General features: G+C 34.2%; 2 protein-coding genes and 1 long non-coding RNA gene across 8 annotated transcripts in view; 1 reads left to right on the forward strand and 2 right to left on the reverse strand.

Annotated features, from left to right (window-relative positions):
- CALCRL (calcitonin receptor like receptor) overlaps positions 1 to 1,663 on the reverse strand; it is a 101,709-nt gene extending 100,046 nt beyond the window's left edge. For both annotated transcript variants that reach the window (XM_015073962.3, XM_015073961.3), the window contains exon 1: positions 1,426 to 1,663. The gene's annotated coding sequence lies outside the window, so the exon portion shown is untranslated. The remainder of the gene's footprint in view (positions 1 to 1,425) is intronic.
- Positions 1 to 23,081, forward strand: part of LOC128314083 (uncharacterized) — a 141,547-nt gene that overhangs the window by 65,764 nt on the left and 52,702 nt on the right. The gene's annotated exons all lie outside the window — the stretch shown is intronic.
- The window catches only part of TFPI (tissue factor pathway inhibitor), a 105,493-nt gene continuing 99,692 nt past the window's right edge, over positions 17,281 to 23,081 (reverse strand). For 3 of the 5 annotated variants that reach the window (XR_003418637.2, XM_027055048.2, XM_015073960.3), the window contains 2 exons: positions 20,626 to 20,805; positions 17,281 to 19,933 (listed from right to left, as the gene is read on the reverse strand). Coding sequence is in view for 4 of the 5 variants with exons in the window: in XM_027055048.2 (XP_026910849.1) it covers positions 19,827 to 19,933; positions 20,626 to 20,805 (287 nt within the window). In the remaining variant the exon portion in view is untranslated. The remainder of the gene's footprint in view (positions 19,934 to 20,625; positions 20,806 to 23,081) is intronic. The other 2 variants (XM_053215417.1, XM_053215418.1) reach the window with 1 other exon arrangement.

The following is a 23,081-nucleotide window of genomic DNA, read 5'->3' on the forward strand; positions in this document are numbered from 1 at the left end:
TTCTACGCATGTGTCAGGGCATTCAAAACAATTAATGGTTGAAAGGCTATAGGAAATCAGCCACAATATTTTTAAGAATCACAAAATAAAAGGCTTAATTGAAGTTTCCATTATTTGGAGAAATTTGTGGAAAAATTGAGTAGAAAATTATGAGGGAGTTACTCAGAATAAGTTTGTTGTACACTGTTAATGTGCCAGATTATGGGTGATTAAGTACAGGATTTCTCCACTGAAGGACATTCTGCACAGTATAATTACATAGGTAAGAAAGAATATAGACACAGATAAATTATGTCAATCAATATAATTTGAACCCAAATCTGACACTTAATTTTTATATAAGTAAATTATATCAATCAATATAATTTGAACCCAAATCTGACATCTAATTTTTCTTAGTAACAAATTTGTGACATCTCTATACCAACACTTAAGTAGACAATAGTTTCTTAATAGTCCTGGACAGTCTGTACTGGTGAAAGAAGCATTAACAGATGTTTCATCTCAACATTACTGTAAGTTTTTTTCTGGAAATTCTTTTTTAAAAAATACACACTTTAAATTCTCTATTTAATAATCTGCTATACTTATTTGGAAAAACTTTGTCACTTTTCTTTATTCACAGTTATCTCTATTTCACGCTGTCCCCCCAAAAGCTTGCAGAGAGATACCAGAGAAATTGAAGCAATGCATTGTTAGCTAAAGAGTTGTAAAATTATACTTAATGTGGAAATAACATTTTCTTAATCCTAGCCGGGATTTTTTTTCTTTTGTAGCCCACCCCCTGATCAGATACAGCGGAAACAATTCAGGGTTAGTAAGAGAGAGACTTAAGCACATCTGGCCACAATGAACAGTGAAAATTCTATTAGTTCAATAACTAGAGATATATGTGCAAATAAAAGGCAAATAGAAGACACATATAATAATAATTCCAAAGTGATTACTTTTCTTTTTAATTCTCCATTTTGTTCAATTTTGCAGAGATTACAAGACCCCATAAGTAGTTATTCTTCTCCCCCCCCCCTTCTCAGAGTACTAACTGTATGAAAAGTTTAAAGACCCTTCCTGGGGGGAAAATGTTTTCCAGCTGTCAAAATTTAAGCTTAGCTAATAGTAGAGCTAATTTTAAAAGGCATTGTTCCCTGATTAAGTATTTGTTTAGAAGTATGCTTTTTAATCCATTTAGATTTTTATTACTTGCTAAATTTATCTTCTAGAATATCACTGTGCATAATAACATGTAGTAGTAATAGATTTTGTATACATTTGGGAGTAATACACTGTAGTTTCTTTAAAATGTGAAATAAATGAGAATATGTTTCAATATTATTTCAATGTCACTAAATTCACAGTAGGAACATTGCCAAACTAAATGAGAATACTATTCAGAATACATATATTTATTCTGAATAGTGTACTTACCCAGCACAGCTTCTAAGGAAATTCTTGGTGAAATATTCTTAGGATGGAATTTGATTTTCTGAGATTCCGCAGAAGAGATTTACCCCCAGGCAAGGTGGGGAAGAGTGAAAGCTTTGCAATGTAATCCTGCAGGCAGGGTCAGGTCCAGTGAACAGAGCCTGATGATCCTAAATCAAGAGGTGATACTCTCTGCTGGAGAGGCAGGGTTGTTCTGAGTGGATTGGAAGTGTTGTCACATTGTATGTGCTCAGCAGCAGAAGGGAAACATCAGAGCTTCCTGTTACATCACTCTGACCCCGCCTGCAGTTAGTGTTAGGTTACTTTCTTTCTCAAATAGCATACCCCAGGAAAGCAGCACTCCTTTCTTATTCTGAGACAAGAGCAAGAAGCAGCCTGAACAGACAGAGATCATATGCTGTATGAATACATTGTTAGCAGCCAAAGCTGGCTGCATTTCACCTTGACTGAGTTCTGTTAGAACTTGCCACACAGAGCAGCCTGTGATTTGAAGGAAATCTGAATATAATATTCTGTTCCAAAATTAAAGGAGTTAGGGAAGTGTGTGTGTGTGTGTGTGTGTGTGTACTTTACAAAGCTTTGGGGAACTGTTTTATCTAACATGTCTTCCTAAAAAAGGAACACAAAAATAATACCTACATCCATCATAATTAACTCTGTGATCCAGCTTTTATTGAGATCTAATAATCAGTTATTAACTGATCAGGTTTTCACAATTAAATGATGAAACTTTATTCTGTAGGTTTTTAAACCTTTTTTTTCTTTGCCCATAACATAACTATGTGCGTGTGTGTCATGAACAAAACCATTGTGTGTATACATGTTGTGTGTGTGTATATACACATATACATAGAATGGTTTTTCATTATATGTAAGTATATGTTTTAGGGAATAAACTTTTGAGAACATATCAATTTAAAATCATTGCACTTATTTTAAAATATTTAACTTGATTATGTTATCATCTATAAAATAAAATAATAATATATTACATTTATCCTTCAAAATAGCCATAACAAAAGTACAGATAATTTATAAACATAATGGTTATGTAAAATATGTAACATGCTTTAATTTTTTAGAAGTTTTCTATCAAAACATAATTTTATTCCAAATGTGTTTAATAAATCATTGGACATTATCAGGGAAGAAAATTTTAAATTTGAAATGCACTTGTCTTTTGATAATATGGTAAATGTGTGAGATATGACAATAATCATAATCACTGAAATATAAACAACACTGGGCATAGATTTCCTCATCTGTAAAATAGATGAATCAAATAATATCTAAAATCATTTATATCTCTAAGACTTTGAGTCAACAAATTATATAACAATTAGAAATAGATAAGACACTACAATAATTATTCAATTCTTGGTAAATTTGAGATCAGAGGCACTGAAAACTTGGTAAATTCCTTCAATACAGGAACAAAATGAGATGCTCATACTTTCTATTGACTAATAAAGGAGGACAAGGCAACATTAATTAAAGGGATACCATGTTTCCGAAGCAGTATGCTCCTGTTGACATTTTTATTACCTGGATCCATGGAAGAAACTTATTCCACAATCTTTGATTTTAAGATCAATAGGATCAAGGTGAAAAAAAAATACATATAAAAATAGGTTACATACTAATCCCTGTTGGTTTATATTTAAAAGACCTGCAAGAAACTGAGTTATACCCATTCTATAACCATTGCCAGGTTATAGAATATTGTGTTTCCAGTTACAGTTTGGTTAGCTTTGCTTCAGGAGGCTGCTGAGATGTACTTCATTTTGAGCTATTTCCTTCAGCCTGTGAGAGGAGAAGTCAATGTTGCAGATTATGACTGGCTCCACTAACAAGAGTTGTTTAATCAAAATACTGCTGTAGATATTTCCAGATGAAAGCTTTACTGAATTTTGCTATCGAGGCAGCACATTGCTTAGGAAAACCACTAAGAAAGAAGTAGAAAACACTGGGATTGGACCCAGACACATGAAATTCCAGTCCTGGTTCTGACGCTCTCTAGTGTGACCCTGACAAAACTTTTTAGGTCTTGGTGTTCTCATCTTAAAATTCAGAAGAGAATAAAAAAATAGATTTTAGTATCTGAACGATCCTTGTCTATGTCTTCTCATCTTCCATGCTTTATGTAATATCTGACCCCTGGAAAGAGATTAATATAACTTTTGAACTTAAGTTATGAAAAACTAAAACTTTTCCCAATAAGTGTGCAAAAGCATTAATACTGTTTTCAAAGATTTGTTTGTTTCATTTGTCCAACACTAGTAAAGTCTAGTGCATAAAAAAAAAAACCTATGCTTTGAACTTATGTCTTAAGACTCTTATACCAATGCTCTTTCTCCTCAACATCAAGTGCTATACTAAATGGGAAGGCTAATAGAAGTTATAATATTTATATTTAAATGATTGGTCAGGCCATGGTTATAGTCCATGAAGACTCTAGGATAATTTTTATCAGTATTATCTACAAGACTTATTTAGAGGTAATAGGCAAATTGCACCCCACTTAAGAGTTGTCATTTTCTAAACTCCAAATGAAATAAATGGCATTGAGGACTTCCATGGAGGCATGGAGGCACAAGACAAAATATAGGTAATGCCAACTCTCAAGTACACACTGAAATATGATGAAAAATATTTAAGAAAATGCAGCAGAACAAAATGAAAATATTTCAGTAATGAATGTAGCGATTCTTAGGCAATATGGTATTAATTAACACATTAATTCCATCTTATGTATTTCATATATATATATATAATCTTTTCCCATAACAGATTGAAGACACTTGCAAGCATTTAATAGTGAGCAAGCTTGTTTTTTGAACTAGAATGCTGTACCAGTTATGTTGAGGAGCTAAGATAAAAATGGGATGTGTCCTACTCTCTAGTTGTTTAAATCACGGATGGACTAGCACATAGAGATTCAAGCACCAAATTCTCGGTAGTTAGCAACTAACGCTACAAACACAGAGTCTAGATATAACCACGCAGATACTGTCAATAGTGGTTTCAATAGAACTGGGGAATAATGTATAATTGAAGAATGACATATATAATGATAGTCATAGTTGTCTATTTCAGAGTCTTACATGCAGGCTTGTGCCTACATTTGTGGTCCCACGTAAGGCTCCCAAGTGCCATGGTCCCACAGTAATGAATACCAATTACCATGTGAAATGCGCTTTGACTCATACCAGGGGAAGCTAACTCAAAATCTCTGGAATACTGTTTATATTCTTTTACTAAGGTAGCCAAATGAATTAAAAAATATGGTTTGACAAATTTAGTTCTCTACCGGCTTAACTGACCACTTATTTTGAATTTGTGTAGCTACAGCCTTGGAGCATAGTTCTGCCATAAAAATAAACAGGACAAAACAAAACACTTTTACATAAAACCTATTACGGACAGACTACCTCTAGTGAGAATGCAAGAAAGATCTTTAAAAATGATTTCCATGATTGTGTTGTGAGTTAGTAGGTTTCAGGTATTATGTTGTAAGTTAATAATTCCTATGTTCACAATTGTCTGCAAACCATCACTTATACTCGGAGATAATTTATGCAGTCAACAAAATTATGCATGTCATGCTTTATTAAAAATGTACCAACAATTTGAGAAGAAACACATAATTTTTATAATATTTACATCAAAAAATTCTACTAAGGAAATAAGTTGACCTGACCTTTTATTATTTTACCTTGCAATCGCTTAGCAGATTTAAAGTTATTTCATTGCTAAATGAATTGCATTTAGTAAAAGGAACGAGATCCAATGACTAGGCCATTAAGAGTGAATATGCTGTTTTTTACTATTAAAGCAAACAGCTGATTTTTAGTTCTAATTGTACACATAACTTATCATCTTCAAGGACATTATAATGTTATTGTTAAAATATCTCCCATGACTACAAATTTGAACAAGAGCAGAAAACTCTGAATTTTAAATGAGTAACATTACATCCATATATACATAAATAAAACTATTTTGTTAATCTATAGATAGTATTTCTTCTAGTATTTTATAATGTGTTTCCCCAAGAGAGTCAAATAACAAATCAAAAACAATTGGCTAAAAGTCTGCCTATTCTTTTCATTATTCTTATTCATTATTCTTATTAAGTATTCTTGGATTTGGATCTCTCAAGAAAATCAATATTTTTTATAGATATTCATGATTGTTTGAGCCTCTCCTCTTCCAAAAGGAAGAATCCTTGCTAGAATAAAGAGCTGACACTGGCAAATGAGCTATGACATAGACTAATTCAAAATGAACATTTCAATATAACAAAATTATAAATTCTCACTTAAATGAGGGTACAAAATGACCTTTCCAAGAATGAACACCATTAATTATGGTGACATTATGCCTCAGTTTGCTAGGTTAGCCCCAGTTCATATTTCCACACTCAAAACTGTCATGATTTGAATGTAAAAGTATATATATGATCACCTTAGCCATACTTACGCATAGTGCACTGACAAGTGGTAGCATAAATATTGAGAGGAATTCCTTTGCAAACTTGAGTCTCCTTTCCCAGAAGAGTTTAAAATAGTTCTTCCTATTTCTAGGATAGTTTTAGTTGGCATTGAAAAAGATGCCCTTTTCGTCTCTAGATATGTATTTATTGTGAATTTTTGCTGAATTGCTTATTTGCAGAATGTCAATCTTGATTACAAAAATAAACTGTTTATTTAATTTTAAGCTTATGTGTGTTGACATAAGTAGCATAAGATTAAATGACCATGTCTTAAGTTCTAAAGATGCCAAATAGTATGAATGTTCTCCCACTACAGACTTTTTTATTCAGCTATTGTCATACGTATATAACTTGTAAAGTTACTAGTAATTTATATGTTTCTCTTCAATAATTTACTCATGTTTAACATCACTCTGTTGTATACAGTGAAAGTTTTTAAACATAAAGGAAGTGGAATTATGTACAGTACATATATTAAAGAGTACTACAACATATTTGCCTAAAAATTCTCAATACCTTTGAGAAACCAGCAGATATTTTACACTTAGCTTTGAGGAGTGAGGTATCTGCAGTCTCATCCTGCCATCTAGTGTTAAGCAGTCTCACATTGTAAAAAGCTGCTTTCTAAGTGAATAATGAAATTCTTTTTTTCTCTGACAAAAAATCCCAACAACTAGGAAAGATCACTAAGAAAATATTCTGAAGCACTTAACTAGATTTACAGTGGGCAGGTATTTACTGTAGACTACACAATTAAAGTATCAACTTATATATCGTGGAAAAAAGTACATCATAAAATATTTAGATACAAAGACAAAACAATAAATATATGTTAAAACATAATATAAGTAAAAAATGCAAATTAAAAAGACATACTATCTTTTGTCTTCCAATGAATGTATATATGAGGTGCATATATAATATATATATTTAAATATTGATTTAAATATACACAATGCTGAAGCCCATGGCTAGGCTAGAGGGGATTAACTCCTATGTATCTGACCAGGAATACAAATCAGATCTTCAAAAGCTCACAACAGAGTGACAGTGTCTCTGACATCTGACAAATGAAGCCCTCACCATATCCAAGCATGAAAGATATACATTCCACCACTGTATGTTAGAAAAAAATCAATTGCTAATTGGCTATAATCCTGTTCTGGCTTAATACAACTGACACTTGAGAGAGACATTACTTGGGGGCATAATTATTACCTCCAAGCTCTATCTCTATAAACATTTGTATCATAAGAAAGCAAGATTCTGAACAATAACCATCCATAAAACACATATTAATTGATCATCTACCATATGCCAACATTTGGATAGATACCAGAAGTACAAAAATTGGTAATAGAGACATGATCCTTGATCTGAAAGAATTTACTTTCTATCCTCAGGTAGACATTTAGAAAAGTATACTTATTTTTGCTTATATTGCTTAAACATTCAGATTCTAAAAAGCACTACGTTCAATGACTAAAACAGGTGAGCACTGAATAGAAGGAAGGGAGGATGGAGGGAGAACATATTTCCTATAGAAAAGCACTTTCTCTGAAGATAATAATTACTCTGGAACCTAGAAGGGGAGAAATATGAAGCATTCTATAGATTAGAAAGAAGTCTGAAGTAGCGCTTCCCAGATGAGAGCTTGAGAGGATTTAGATGCCACAGTAATTGCTGGAGGAATGCTCTTTAGACTTTAGGCAAAAGCAGTAAGGGAAGGAAGCAGATTTGGGGAAAAAAAACAAACATGAGGTGAGCAAACACGTGGTCTCAAGTAAACTCTGGATTTGGCCTAAACAATAGGGATAGGGCTCTGGAATGTAATCTGAATGACAGAGTTGGCCTCCCTTGATGCAAGGGAATCCCTCTTTAGGAGGTCCTTGTTAGTCATTGTATGAGCCACTCTGGGAGTGGGAGTGCGAGTAGTGCTTTCAAGGGAAAGAACTACCATCAGCTGAGGACATTTTGGAGAAGGATGCAGCTGAGGGCTATTAGCAGCCAATTCTCCCAACAACTGGGAGGTGAGTTACCGGCTCAGTAAAAGAATGTGGGAGGGGGCACCAAAACAGAGTTTGCTGGAAGACTATTGCAAGTAAACAAAACCTGTCCAGGTGGTGCACCTAGAGTCTGGAGACCAGTGAGCAAGAAGGGAGTCCCACACGAATACATCAGGACATAAGTTGTAGGACCTTGTAGACTGTGGTAAGGAATTTGTATTTATTCTATTTGCTGGGTCAGGCAATCCAAATCAAGTTTTATGCTTTGTTCTGGTGCAGTTGGGTATGGCTGGGATGGTGAGGCTGGGTGAGGAGGCAAGTCCAAAAACTTTTCCTGTGAAACGTGTCCATGTCTTTCTGAAAGGCTATTAATTGAAGTTAATGTCCATAGTGTTAACCATGGTTCCTCATATGTGGTATTCTTAAAATCCCCTTCTCATAGTATTTGTGGATATTCAGAAAATAAAAATATCACAATTGAAGGGCTCTCTTTTTTGGGGTTAATTGTAAAGCATAAAAACAAATTCAATAGTGAATTGTAGTAATTAGTATATTTCCAAGTACTTAACATCTAGTAGTGCTGCTGGGTCTCTGTTCTGTTTTAGGGGAAGTTGAGGAGGAAAAACAATGTTGATAACCTGTCATTTTTGCAGAAATATGCTATATGCTTTAGATATTTTCTGTAACTCTGTGAGGATTTTATATTCAGTCATCAGATGAGGGAACAGAATCTTAGTAAGTTTTTACAACTGGAAATTGGTAGAACTGGAACTTGAAAACTAAGTGGTTTAGTTTTTAAACCTGTCCTTCTTTACAACATTATTAGCAAAATATTTAACCTGGCAAACTACTTCAGATAGTTTTGGAAGAAAATTGTATGGAATATAAGTCAAGTGATATTGGTTACCGGGGCTTCAGTTAGATAATTCCACATAGGAAAAAAAATGAGTATTAGCAAGAGAGGAAAGCAAAGCACAGTGTTTAGAAAATTTACCTGAAAGATTCCACACTAGGTTAGCTATTTTTCTGTTTCAATATATTCGTATTCTGGTTTCTATCCAGATCATGCATTTTTCAATATTATTCATATATGAATGCTAGTGTAAGTTTTTGAATATTTGAGAGAATTACACAAGGAATAATGGTGGTCATTTAAAAAAAATAATGCTTGTTTATTTTTAAGAGAGACAGAGGATGAGCAGGGGAGGGGCAGAGAGAGAGGGAGACACAGAATCCTAAGAAGGTTCCTGGCTCTGAGCTGACAGCACAGAGCCCAACGCGGGGTTCCAACTCACGAACCGTGAGATCATGACCTGAGCCAGTCGGACACTCAACCGACTGAGCCACCAGGTGCTCCAATGGTGGTCATTTTTTAAACTCAAAATCTCGTAGAAACATGAGACATATTTAAAAATTGTAAGATAAGTTTTATGTAGGTTCAGTAGAGAAATAAAAAAACATTCACTGATTTTACCGTTTTACCCGTGTCCTAGAACTTTCCACGTTAAAAAATATTTTAGCAACTCTTAGGCAATTATTTCAAAAACAAATTACTAAACGTTTTAAAAATTCTCAAATATATAATTTTTACGTTTTTCTCAGTTAATCTTAAGAGCACTTACATCAATTCCATTTCTCATATTATAAAATTGTTATTTTAGTGAACATTTACCTAAAAGTTCCTACTTTAACTTTTATTGCTTGACTTATTTGAGTACTTGTTAGAGCTCAGAGACTGTTCAAAATATTATATATTCAACATATCCTAGTACCAGTAGTTACCATTTTATTGAAGACTTATGAGGTAGCAAGCACTATGTTGAATACTTTACACATGTGCTCTTACATACCCTCATAATCATTTCACAATAGGGACACCAAGGCTTAACAATCTTAAATCCAAGTTGATTTGAATCCAAATCCTATGCTTTTCATTATTTTATTTGATTTGTTTTTTGTTTTTCTCTTCCATAACTGAAAAATAGTACTCATTTGTGTCTGACAGTTTATTGAAGCTGTGAGATATACTAAATTTTAAAGATTTTCTTCCTTCATTGATTGTATATGTGTGTAGTTTGTGAAGGAGAAAAAGAGAATATGCAGAGTTAAATTAAAAAATTTCCTAACCTATATTAGCTTACAATTCCAAAGACTTTCTCCTTGAACAATAGCAGATACTTTGAGTAAAAAATGGTAATTGTTTATTTCTTCTCTGAAGTAGAAATTTCTTGGCAAGATGGATCATTTAAGTAGCTCATAACTGTTCACATTTAGAAACTCTGGAAACTTCCCTAGGGTGATTTGCAAAATTGCAGAACATTTGTTCAGAGTGGGGAATATGTTTAAAAAAATAGACTACTGGAAAGTAAAAATTCCTTTTTTTAAAATTTTTTCATGTTTATTTTTAAGAGAGAGAGACAGAAAATGAGTAGGGGAGGGACAGAGAGTGGGAGAGAGACACAGAACCCGAGGCTGACTCTAGGCTCTGAGCTATCAGTACAAAGCCTGACGCGGGGCTTGAACCTAAAAACCCGAGATCATGACATGACCTCAACTGACTGAGCCACCCAGGCACCCCTGAAAAGTAAAAATTCTTCAATTCTAAAATTCCAAAAATTGACAAAGAAGGAAGTAACAGTTTCCTCTGGCTTCTTACTTGAGAGCCCTTGCAACTTAAGTGTTCGGTATATTAGAATCATACCCTCTGTGAAAATACAGATTAAACATGGATTAAAACCCCAAGGATTTTGTAATTGATTTAGCTGATGTTATCGCATAAAGAGAAGCACAGCAAATGAAGAATAGCAAATCGTCAATAATGCTGACAGGGATGAGTTAATTTTGGCTACAATTGGATTTGCTTAAAACAGAGTAAGTTTTATATCGAAATGAAAGATTTTGTTACTAGAGATAATTTATTTTCACTAAGCTTTGCTAGTACCTCTAAGAATGATTTCAAAAAGATTAAATACTTTAAAAATTATTTCAAAACTTTCCATGGGCTTGAAATGCCTTGATGACTTAGTGTAAATCAGAAGCACATGTATTATTTCTAGAATGCATATAATCTTGAGAGGGAAAAAAATTTAATGGTTCAGAATTTTTTTAAATCGTAAGCAAAACTGCAATGTTAAGACATTCAGAATCTCCCAAAGTGATTGGAATCTCTGTAATCAATTGGAAGCTTCTCATACAATCTTCTGATGTTTGGGAATTGGGCACTGAAAAAGAAAATCTGTTATAGATGTAGTCAATTTGGAAATGGTGAGCTGCATCAACATAGGTCAGCGTTGAAGAAATACAGGGGACCACTGAGAATGGACCACCTTATGCTAGAAGAGATGTGGTTATTACCAAGAGAAGAGCCAGGTCAGTGGTGATTTTTGTCTTTTTGATCATGAGGCATCTCAACACTTTTCGGCTTACTGTGTATTGGTGTTGAATGTTTTGAAATAGAGAACAGCCCCGTAAAATCCAAAAATACTAAAATTGGAAGAATTCTTATAGGTAGTCTAGTTCAGAACACTCATTTCAAATATGAGTAAATGTGGGCCTGAAAAAATTAGATGACCAAATCATCCACCAAGTAGTGTCTGTATTGGTACAAAAAACAGAATCTTAGTTCACATTCCAGAACTTTCCCCAAAGCCTCTGATGGAAGGCGAAAGCATTAAACACCTTTATTTTAATTTAATGTTTGTTTTTCAGGAAGCACTACAGGCACATAATTGAAAGATCAATTAGCATTATTAAAGCCTTTTAACAAGTAAACAGCTATTATCCTCTCTCAGACTTTCGCATCCAACTTTATTTTGGCTTCTTTCCATTCTTGCCATGGAGATGTACAATTCCACTTTATTTCAACTTCTCTGTGATTATTCCCCCACAAGCTTTTCTGTCCTTTAGGAATTTTCTCTTTATCACTAGTATTTGAAATTTCATGTGAGTATAGGGAGTGTGCTGGGCAGGTTTTCCTTTGTGGGTTACAGCACACCATTTCAATAAAGGAAACCTATGCTGTTCTATAAAATCTCTCTCCCCTCTCTTCCAGCTGTTCTATTTTTCTGGACCTTCTGTTACTTCAGGGTTGCTCCTCAATTGATTTCATAATTTTCTTATTTTTTTTATTATCCAATTTTCATTTTGTATATCTTTTTTTAAAATTTTTAATGTTTTTTATTTATGTATTTATTTGAGAAAGACAGTACAAGCGGCCGAGGGGCAGATAGAGAGGGGGGACAGAGGATCCAAGTGGACTCTGAGCTGACAGCAGCGAGCCTGGTGCGGGCCTGGAACTCATGAACTGCGAGATCATGACCTGAGCTGGAGTCAGATGCTCAACCAACAGAATCGCCCCGGTGCCCTTGTCTTTTTCTTTTTATAGGTTAGAGATTTTCTTCACTCTTCTGTTTTTTAATTTATAAAATGCTTATGTATTTTAACATTTTTTCCCTTCATCATCTAATGTTCTTGTGTTCTTTCTCTGCAAATACTAAGGGCTACAATAAATAGAAGACTATTTAGTTCTTTTTATGTCCCTCAGTAACATATTTGAATTTTCTCTCAGGGATTTTTTTTCTAATTTTTTTTTAATACATCCCATGGGATTTAATGTTAAGTACATTAGGGATGTTGTTCTATTGTGGCTAGTACATTTTTTCTATTTTTCTATTTAGTGTACAAAAATGCTCTTGAGGCACCTGGGTGGCTCAGTCGGTTGAGCATCCAACTTCAGCTCAGGTCACGATCTCATGGTTTGTAAGTCAGTGCAGAGCCCGTTTTGGATCTTATGTCCCCCTTTCTCTCTGCCCTTCCCCCACTTGTGCTCTCTCGTTCTCTCTGTCAAAAAATAAATTAGGGGCACCTGGGTGGCTCAGTTGGTTGAGTGTCCAACTTCGGCTCAGGTCATTTCCCGGTTTGTGGGTTCGAGCCTGAATCAGGCTCACTGCTGTTGGGGCAGAGCCTGCTTCGGATCCTCTGTCCCCCTCTGTCTCTGCCCCTCCCCTACTTGCACTCCTTCTCTCAAAAATAAATAAAAACGTTTAGAAAATAAAAACATTAAAAATTTTTTAAAAATTTTAAATGCTGTTGCTTTCATGTGTTGAAATGGCATGTAGCAATCTTGCTGTACTCATATTTCCATTTTTGGTTCTGCTGTATTTTCACTTATAACAAGCATATTATATGAAACTATGATGTAATATTTATACTTAGTTTCTGTTTCTTACCTTTTTGTTTCAGTATAAAATTAAGACTACCTGGATGTGTTGAATAGTAATGGTAATGGAGAGCATTTTGGTCCTATTCCTGAATTTAATGGGAATGTTTCTGAAATTTTACCACATACATATCATGTTGTAGGTTTTTGGTAGATCTGCTTCATTAGGAAGATCTCTGTTTTGCTCGAAGTTTTAAATCATGGAACGAGTGTTGAATTTTAGTCAAATGAACTTTATTTATTAAATAATAACTTGGTTATTTTTGTCTGAAAATACTTTTTATTACACTAATAATGACCAAATGTGAACCATCTTTATATTCTTAACAAATCATCAATATTAGTGTTTTTTCCTTTTGCCTCAGATTCCAATATGGTTGTTACTGATCCTGTCTTTTTAATAACTTGGATATTTTCATCATGAATTGCTTTATTTTTTAAGAATGCTATATTAAAAAATTATTTGTTAGTTACTGACTTCTTTTTAACATCCTCTCAAATTTTGTGCCTGTGGCCTCACTCTAGGTCCAACCCTAGCAGTCTGATCACAGATTTCAGATAGTGCTTATATCAGTTGGATATCTTGGAATGGACTTGTGAATCAAACCTGGTTAATCAGAAAGTCACAGTTCTCTAAACATGATGTTGGGTCAGGGCTGGCCATAAGATATTTGGGTCAAAGAGTGTAGCCACGATTTTTTTTAATAAAAAAAATTTAGAGCAATTTTGTGTTCATAGCAAAATTGAAGGAAAGGTCCAGAGTTTTTCCATGTATCCTCTACCATGACACATGCATGGCCTCCCCCATTATCAACATCCCCCAGCAGAGTGGTATTTTTGTTATAGTTGAACCTCCGTTGACACATAAATCATCATCCGAAGTCCATAGTTTACACTGGCTCACTCCTGTTGCTGTACAACCTGTGGGTTTGGATAAATATATAATGATGTATTTCTATCATTGTGAGATATCATACAGAGTATTTTTACTGTTCTGAAAATCCTCTGTGCTCTGCCTATTCATCTTTCCTTTCCTACCTATCCCTGATCTTTTTACCTTAGTTTTACCTTTTCCAGAACACCATATATTTGGGATCATAAACATACAGACTTTTTCAGATTGGCTTCTTTCACTTAGTAATATTCATTAAAGTTCTTCCATATCTTTTCATGGTTTGGTAATTTTCTTTCTGACATTGAATAATATTCTATTGTCTAGATGTAACAGTTTATCCATTCATCTGCTCAAGGACATCTTGGTTTCTTCCAAGTTAGGGCCGTTATGAATCAAGTTGCTACAAATAGCTGTGTGCACACTCTTGTGTGGATAAACATTTTCAACTTCTTTGGGTAAATAGCAAGGAGAATGATTGCCAAATGATATAGTTAAGAGTATGTTTATTTTTGTAAGAAACTGCCAAATTGTTTTCCAAAGTGGCTGTACCATTTTGCATTCCTACCAGTAATAAATAAGAGTTGTTCTTGCTCTACCCACATCTTTCCTAGCATTTGGTGGCGTCTGTGTACTGATTTGGTCATTCTTTTTTTTTTTACATTTATTTATTGACAGAGACAGAGCACAAGTCAGGGAGGGGTAGAGTGAGAAGGAGGCACAGAATCCAAAGCAGGCTCCAGGCTCTGTCAGCACAGAGCCTGACGTGGGGCTTGAACTCCCAACTGCGAGATCATGACCTGAGGTGAAGTCAGACGCCCAACCGACTGAGCCACCCAGGTGCCCCTGATTTTGGCCATTCTAATAGATGTATAGTAGTAGCTCACTGTTGTAATTTGTAGTTTACTGATGGTATAGAGCATCTTTTAATATGCTTGTGTCATCTGTAGATCTTCTTTGGTGAGGTATCTGTTAAGATCTTTGAACCATTTTTTAATAAGGTTATTATTTTTTTAGTTTTAAAAGTTCTTTGAATGTTTTATATAACAGTCCCTTATCAGATGTGTCTTTTGAAATATTGTCTCCCTGTTCAATGTCTTCTATTCTCTTGATACTAGATTTTGTACAGCATAAATTTTTAATTTTAATGAAATCCAGCCTATCAATTATTTCTTTCATGGATCGTGCCTGAGGCCAGGGAACAAGTCTAAATGTTTCTAGAAAACTTTATTGGAGAGGATGTGGGCCTTAAATTCTGGAAGTCATCTTGAAACCCTGTGAGATTAAAAAAAGGTAATAAATGTTGGGCAGCAGAATCAGGAATAAAGATGGACTGAGTTTTATTGACAGTATAAAGCCCTGAGTCCATCTATACTTAGGTAAAATACCTTTGGCCTTTCCATTTTTTTTTAATGTTTGTTTTATTTTTACAGAGAGAGAGAGAGAATGTGCATGAGAGAGTGGGGGAGGGGCAGAGAGAGAGGGAGACACAGAATCTGAAACAGGCTCCAGGCTCTAGGCTGTCAGCACAGAGCCCGATGTGGGACTCGAACTCACAAGCTAAGATATCATGACCTGAGCCGAAATTGGATGCTTAACAGACTGAGCCACCCAGACACCCCTAGCCTTTCCAATTTTGTGATCAAATATATCCTTGTTTCATTTCAGACTGCTGGGGCCAGAATTTTTTTAGATGAAGAATTTTAGTCAGAAGTTTTGGATGAGGAATTCCTACTCACTGTCATAATGCTCTATTTTATTGTATTATATGACTAAATGCTTACACACATCTCTCTCTCTCTCTCTCTCTCTCTCTCTCTCTCTCTCTCTGTCTCTCTGGTAAAATGAATTACCATGTATCACTACTCCCTTAAAAAAGTGGTCTGAATAATTCTAGCCAAGACACCAGCTATAGTTCAGAGATTGGTCCTGAGAGACTAAGATGAAGGTCTCATGTTCTATAGAGCAGAATACAGGAAAAGCAATTCAGGTGTGTTCATGCTAAATTTCTTAAGAAAGAACTGAAAGTCAAAGGTTGGAGACTAAATTCAAATGCTAACTTCAAAAAAATGAGACAAGAGCAGGAGCAGCTTATGAAAGAACCCTAGATTTCTCCTAAATAGTTACTTTAATGTCATTTTCTTCTGGTATGGAAATGGGCCAGGACATTTTCAATAGTCAAGATTGGAAGTCATATATAATACATAGTTACATGAAATATATTTAAACATATATATATACACACACACACACATATATATATAATTTATAGAATTATATGAGGTGATTGGTAGAAATATGGGTTGGAGTATGGATTTTAAGGCACGTGTACTAGTGTGTTCGACAAATAAGAAGTCCTAGTACATGAATACACATTTGTAATTGAAAGGAGATTATTAGCAAATTCTAATTAAAGAAGGTGAAAGTCAACTGGAGTTTATGGAACAATTTTTTTCTTTGTCTTAGGACTTAATCTGTGTAATAACTGAAGAACACTAAATTTTTTCTGAGGTAGAAGAAACTTCATGATGGGACACCTGGGTGGCTCAGTTGGCTGAGCATCCAATTCTTGATTTCGGCTCAGGCCATGATGTCACAGTCATGGGTTCAAGCCGGGGTTGGGCTCTACACTGATAGCAAAGAGCCTATTTGAGATTCTTTCTCACCCTCTCTGCCCCTTCTCTGCTCACATGCATCTCATGCTTGCATGCTCGCTCGCTCTCTCTCTCTCTCAAAATAAACATTAAAAAAAAAAACTTCATGGGGTACCTGGGTGGCTCAGCCGGTTGAGTGTCCAACTTCAGCTCAAGATGATTTCACAGCTGGTAGGTTCGAGCCCTGCACTGGGCTTGCTGCTGGTAGTGCAGAGCTCAGTTCAGATCCTCTGACCCCCTTTCTCTCTGCCTCCCCTCCCCCCCCACCCCATTCATGCTCTCTCTGTCAAATATAAATAAAAAATAATAAAAAATAAAATAAAACCTTCATGAGGGGTGTCTGGGTGGCTTAGTTGGTTAACGGTCCGACTTCATCTCAGGTCATGATCCCATGTTGGGCCCTGTGCTGACAGCTCAGACCCTGGAGCCTGCTTCAAAATTGTTTCCCTCTCTCTGCCCCTCTCCCACTTGTGTTCTGTCTCTGTCTCTCCCCCAAAATAAATACACATTAAAAAAAATTTTAAAACAAGAAAGAAAAAAAACCTTCATGAACATAACAGCTATGCTTCATTATTCAGAATATTTTATTTATTATAATGTAAACACTAAAATCATTTGGGCAGTTTTCAGCATGATTCATTAATTTTGAACAGAGAGAAAACTAAGTAGGTAAATACATATAAATGCTGTATAAAGTAATTCTATATAAAATTCACAGTTAGATGTATTTAATTATGTAACACAAAGTAAGACAATACAACCAGAGAGCTTCTTATTTAAAACACAGTAAAAATAATGTTCTCATGCATTAAAAATTAGAAATCATCTGAGTGTGAGTATTTCTTGGTTAAGTAATGAACCTGTGAATGATTGTTGGAGAAAACCGTCAACTCACTAATGTGCTACTTCTATGTTCTTGGTGGCAGATAGGTTAACTTAGGAGACCATATTGTTTATTTAAAGTTATTACTCTCCATGTATAATGATACAAAGCATATTTCACAGGGATTTTGATTTCCAAGTCTCAAATTCCACACAAAGATCCAGTCTAAGGCAGTTACTTATGTATATATTATATTTGAAATCAAGATATAAAATTTTTAAGTGAAAAAAATTGACACTATTTTATAATATAATTTTTATGCTTTAGGATGAAAGTAATTTGTAATTGTATCTTAGTACTTCATATTCAGCCACAAAACAGAGTAATTTTATGGCTCACATCAGCTGAACCCTGACTTCACATGGATAGTCTGGAAAAGATAATATTTTTAAGTAGGAAATCAGCATGAATAAGCTGACTAAAGAGTATTTAGTGAACAGTATATACCCTTAATTAAATTGAAATAGTCATGAAAGAGGGCAGTAGTGTAATATATATAGAACAAAATAAAATTGTGGGGGATGGGTGGGGTTAAGTACCAACTAGTGAGTCCTTGATGGATTTTGAGTGGTGGAGAAATATGCTCTAAGGAATTAATTCTTAGGAATTAAATCAATACTGATGTGAAGAATGCAGTAGGGGCAAAAACCCTGGAGTTGGATGAACTTTATGAAAAAGGAAGCACTAGTGTTTAGAGACTGATCAGATATGTACATGAGAAAAAAGTCAAAACTGGGGTCAAACTTTCAAGTCAGAGGAACAGAGAATTATAATACTATTGCTAGAGAGAAATCATAAAGCTAAACTAAGCGGATGAAGTGATTAGTTGTTTCTAGATGACAAGTTCAAATTTAAATGCAAAGTTTGACGTGAATATTATAGGAACTGAAATGTCTAGGAGTCTGTTGAGATGCCAGACTGCACATAGATCAGCAGAAAAGGATCTGGTTAAAGTGAATTAACTCCACGGAGAGATTATTTAAAACCCTGAGAGTGAATAGTACATAGATTTTTCTAGTGGAATCTTCCTTGCTGATAGACTTTTCAGTAGTAGACCTTCCTTTTCTACATAAATAACATGACTTTTTCTTCCCCCTGAAGCTTACTTCCCCCATGACTTACTTATTGGTTGCATTGCATGCAAAGCTTAATGATAAATGAATAAGTTTCAGTAGGATTCAGTATTCTTGCTATTTGGGGTAAGAGAAAATTTTGTTAAACAATAAAATTAGGAAGTATATAAACACAATTCACTTTTGATTGCCATTAAAAACTTTCCTTTCCACCAAGTTTCTTCTTACCATGACCTGTACTTAACATAACACTATTCAACCATTTTTACTAATATAGTGAGTCATAAGCACACATACATACACAAAATAGTTAGATCAATCAAAATCAGGCAGGCACATGATAGAGTTGACTCTCTTTGTTCAGATAATGGTATGGCTCAAGATTGATTGAGGTACTGGTTTATAAGAAAGGAGAAAAATTATGTCTATGGAGGGAAGCACATAATAGAATTGTATTACCAGCTTTCGCACAGTTGAGTGATCCTTATAGAAGCAAATGCTTGTCACCATGTTTGATGTGAAATCCAAAAAGTGCTTGATCCTTAATATCTGCATTTATCAATTTGGGCATAGACTATAAAGATCATCATACACATGATCAAAACAAATAAATGACAACATATTCTCAAACAGAGAATCACCAACTGGAAAAATGGACTGTCTTGATGTGGCCAGTAAATGATAGCTTGTAGTTAATGAAAAATATAAAGGAATTGAGAGAATAGGTAAATTCACAGTAGCCAGTTAATAAATCATTGTCCTTGAGTAAGCAATTTGACTAGATTAAGAAATGAATTCTGGTAAAAATGTATTAATAGCAGTTAACTTGTACATAGAAAATTGATGGAAATATTCATTAAAAGGATTTCAGGAAAAAAAAATAAAAATTATAGTGAAAAGTTTCATGCAAAATATTTAGAATTAATGTAACAATGTAAGATTTATTTATTTATTTATTTTGTTTATTTATTTATTTAGAGAAAAAGAGAGTATGTGAGTGGGGGAGGGCAGAGAAAATCCCAAGCAGGCTCCATGCTGTCAGCACAGAACCTGACCCACAGAGCCCAAGGTGGGGCTCAATCTCCCCAACCATGAAATCATGACCTAGCCAAGAGCAAGAATCAGACGCTTAACAGACTGAGCCACTCAGGTGCCCCCAAATTTATATTTTTTTAACAAAAATTTTTTCATATCCTATTTTCACTGTCTGCTTCTTTCTTTTTCTTTTAGTTTTAATTAATCCTCCTTTTGATGTTCTTTGGATGAAGCCTACAAAAGGAAGAGAAACAAATTTATTATGCATATTAAAGTAATAAAACATTTTATCTAAAATTTTCTCAAATTATCCTTTAATATTTAAAACAAAAAACTAGCTTAAAAGCCTCTAATTTGTCTGTCTTTGTGTAGAACAACCTAATTCTAAGGAAGTCATTTTGCATATATAAGAATTAGCAAAAATGGATAAGAATGTTATTGATTTTTATTCATCTTCAGTTAGAAATTCATGCTTGTTTTATTAAAGTGAACATGTGGCTGTATATGGTTGGTGGAATTATATGTGATTTTTATTTATATATTGATATTCAGTAAACATGCATCATTTTTATATTCAGAAGAAAATTAGTAACCACATTAAAATGTGCATTATAAGATAGCTTACAAATATTTTGGTATAATCATTTTAAATGAAAGCTTAGTATATAAATATTAAAAGAATAAAATGTTTTGTTTAAAACTGATTATTTTTTGTGAAGGCACATTAAGAGAAATTGTAGTTGACATCTCCAGAACTATCATCTAGATGTAATAATTAAAAGGGGGACATATATTAGCTTAATTATAATAATTTTTTATTATAAATAGAACTAATTTCATAATATTTTCTTAGATTAAAATTTGTTCACAATTTCATGAAAATTGTTATCCTAAGTACTACTGAAGGGGAAGAATGTTTTCTATACCTTTTTTACAAGTCCTAAGACATGCATTTTTAGAAGTAAAATTATTTTCATTCCCTCCACATCCACTGTATTTAAATGGGCGGCATTTCCCAATAACTGAATTATAGTAGAATCGGCTCACATTGGCTTGACACAATCCTCTGTCTGCTGGGGTCAGACACCAGGAAGGACCGTAAAATTCTAAGAACATCAAGAAAACACGGTAAATCACATATGATAGTTAATCTGAGACTTTAATATTTATTGTTTATAGATCGGTCTTGTGGCATGTTTATATAAAACAGTAATCTGAATGAATAAAGGTAGTACTCTCTGAAATCCATGTATTTCAATTTGAGGAAAATGCTTTACTAATCGCCATGTGTACACTACAGTAAGATCTATTGCAAATAAATAAAAAAGTAGATATACTTGTTAAAGGGAAGTGCTATGGTGACTCTTTAAAATGAAAAAAACTAGTTGTCCTAATAAGAGAAACTACTATTCAAAAAATTAACTTACAAAAATTTGTTAATTTCAAATTCATTTGAAAAAAACAATCAATGTTTATATATCATTTTTGTTCATGAATGTTCAACTTTGGGGGCGGTGCAAAATCCTTATTTGATGTAGCACATCTTTATTTGCTGCATGATGCAAGAATTGAAGCTGAGGAAGAGTGTTTTCTTGACTAAAGTTCTAAATGATGTAACATAATCACAATTTAAAGCACAAGAATTCAGGTATAGCAAATTCTAATTTCAAGCTTCAGAGAAGGAGCCCTGAAGAGATGGTTTGATTTAGTAAGAAAGTTTTCTTGTGAATGGAAAAATCAGTTCTAGATGAGTTAGATGTTTTTGCAAAGGAAGGGATATTGCTGAAGCAGGTAAGATAAAACACTTGGTTGAAGCCAGACAGACACACTGATGTGTCAATGGGACTAACCACTTTAAAAACAGAAGAAAGAAAATGCAACTAGGGTAGTAAAAGGATCACTCATTTTCTTCTTCTTCTTCTTCTTCTTCTTCTTCTTCTTCTTCTTCTTTTAATGTTTATTTTTGAGAGAGAAAGCGTGAATGGAGGAGGGGCAGAGAGACAGAGATGGGGACATAGGATCCAAAGCAGGTTCTGGGCTGATAGAGAACCTTATGTGGCTCCCACCACCCCCCCACCCCGAACACAGTTGGCAAGATCATGACCTTAGCCCAAGTCAGACACTCAACCACCTGAACCACCTAGGAGCCCCATGGATCACTCATTTTCTTAAGGCAAAGCAGAGAAATAGTTTTAGTTCAATCGTAGCTTTTAGCTCTTTTGGGAATTCTTATCAGTGAGGGGAAGCTGATACTCTTAACAGCAGATTTCAACTGCTTGATCTTAGTGAGCCAATACTGCAGGCAAGGTGGTAGATGGTGAGGAATCAATAAAAGAAAACTGTACTGGCTTTGCCAAATAGTGAGATGTGGCACAGAAAATAGAGAGGATATGCTAAATGTGCAAAATTGGCAGAAAATAGAACTTTGAGGAATCCAGCCAATGAAGGCAAAGAGGTTGTGCAGAAAGCTGTAAGTGGTTTGATGGCAAGCAAACCCTAAATGAAAAGACTATAAAAGAAATAAAATGAAACAATTTGAAGGAAACATGAGATCTAATCTAAAGTAATGAACAGTAGTATAATCCTAATTAGACATGAAAAAAATAAGGATCTGGATTTACCTCCTGCCTTCTTGATAATTTAAAGATTAGAGTGTCTTGATATAATGGCTTATTTAATAGAGAAATTCTGGAAAATAAATGGAATGGGATGACCATAGAAAGAATATATAAGACATTTTAGAAAGATGATAATTCTGTCAAAATTCAAAAACTGTAATCACATAAAGAATACTGTCTTTGCCTAGGTCTACAAATACTGATTTTAAAAGAACATCTTAGATCTATACAACTAAAACAAAGTCATGTAGTCTAAATTCTTTTTTATGTATTCCTATTTGGGGGCTATAGTATAGCACATGATTATTGCCATCATAGATATAAATTAAGATGTTATTTGGTGAAAATATATGCTTAACTTCCAATGTTGAAGTCTCCTGCCTCCAATATTGGGTTCCGTGAGAGAAATTTTCTAACAGTATAGTAGAGCTACACTGTAATTGAGCCCTACTATTGTGCAAACTTGCCCAATGTATATGCTCTGGATTCTCATTAACCCAGAGTCTGGAATATGAGGAGGTTACCAGTTGCTACCACTTCTGTCTCCACAAACTTTCAAGTTATCACCTGTATTCAGATACAAAAGAAATACTCCACAAGCAATCAGCCTGATTTGAGAAATAGAGAAAATGGCTATTTTTTTTTCTCAACAAGCACCCATAGATGCTTCATAGCTGGTGTGTGAGTATGATGATAAGTTTTATACATCAGTTTCACTTTAGCACTTTGTACACAAGATTTATTAGCCCACAGTAAGTTGAAGA

Source organism: Acinonyx jubatus, chromosome C1, assembly GCF_027475565.1.
Source record: "Acinonyx jubatus isolate Ajub_Pintada_27869175 chromosome C1, VMU_Ajub_asm_v1.0, whole genome shotgun sequence".
NCBI classification, from domain to species: domain Eukaryota; kingdom Metazoa; phylum Chordata; class Mammalia; order Carnivora; family Felidae; genus Acinonyx; species Acinonyx jubatus.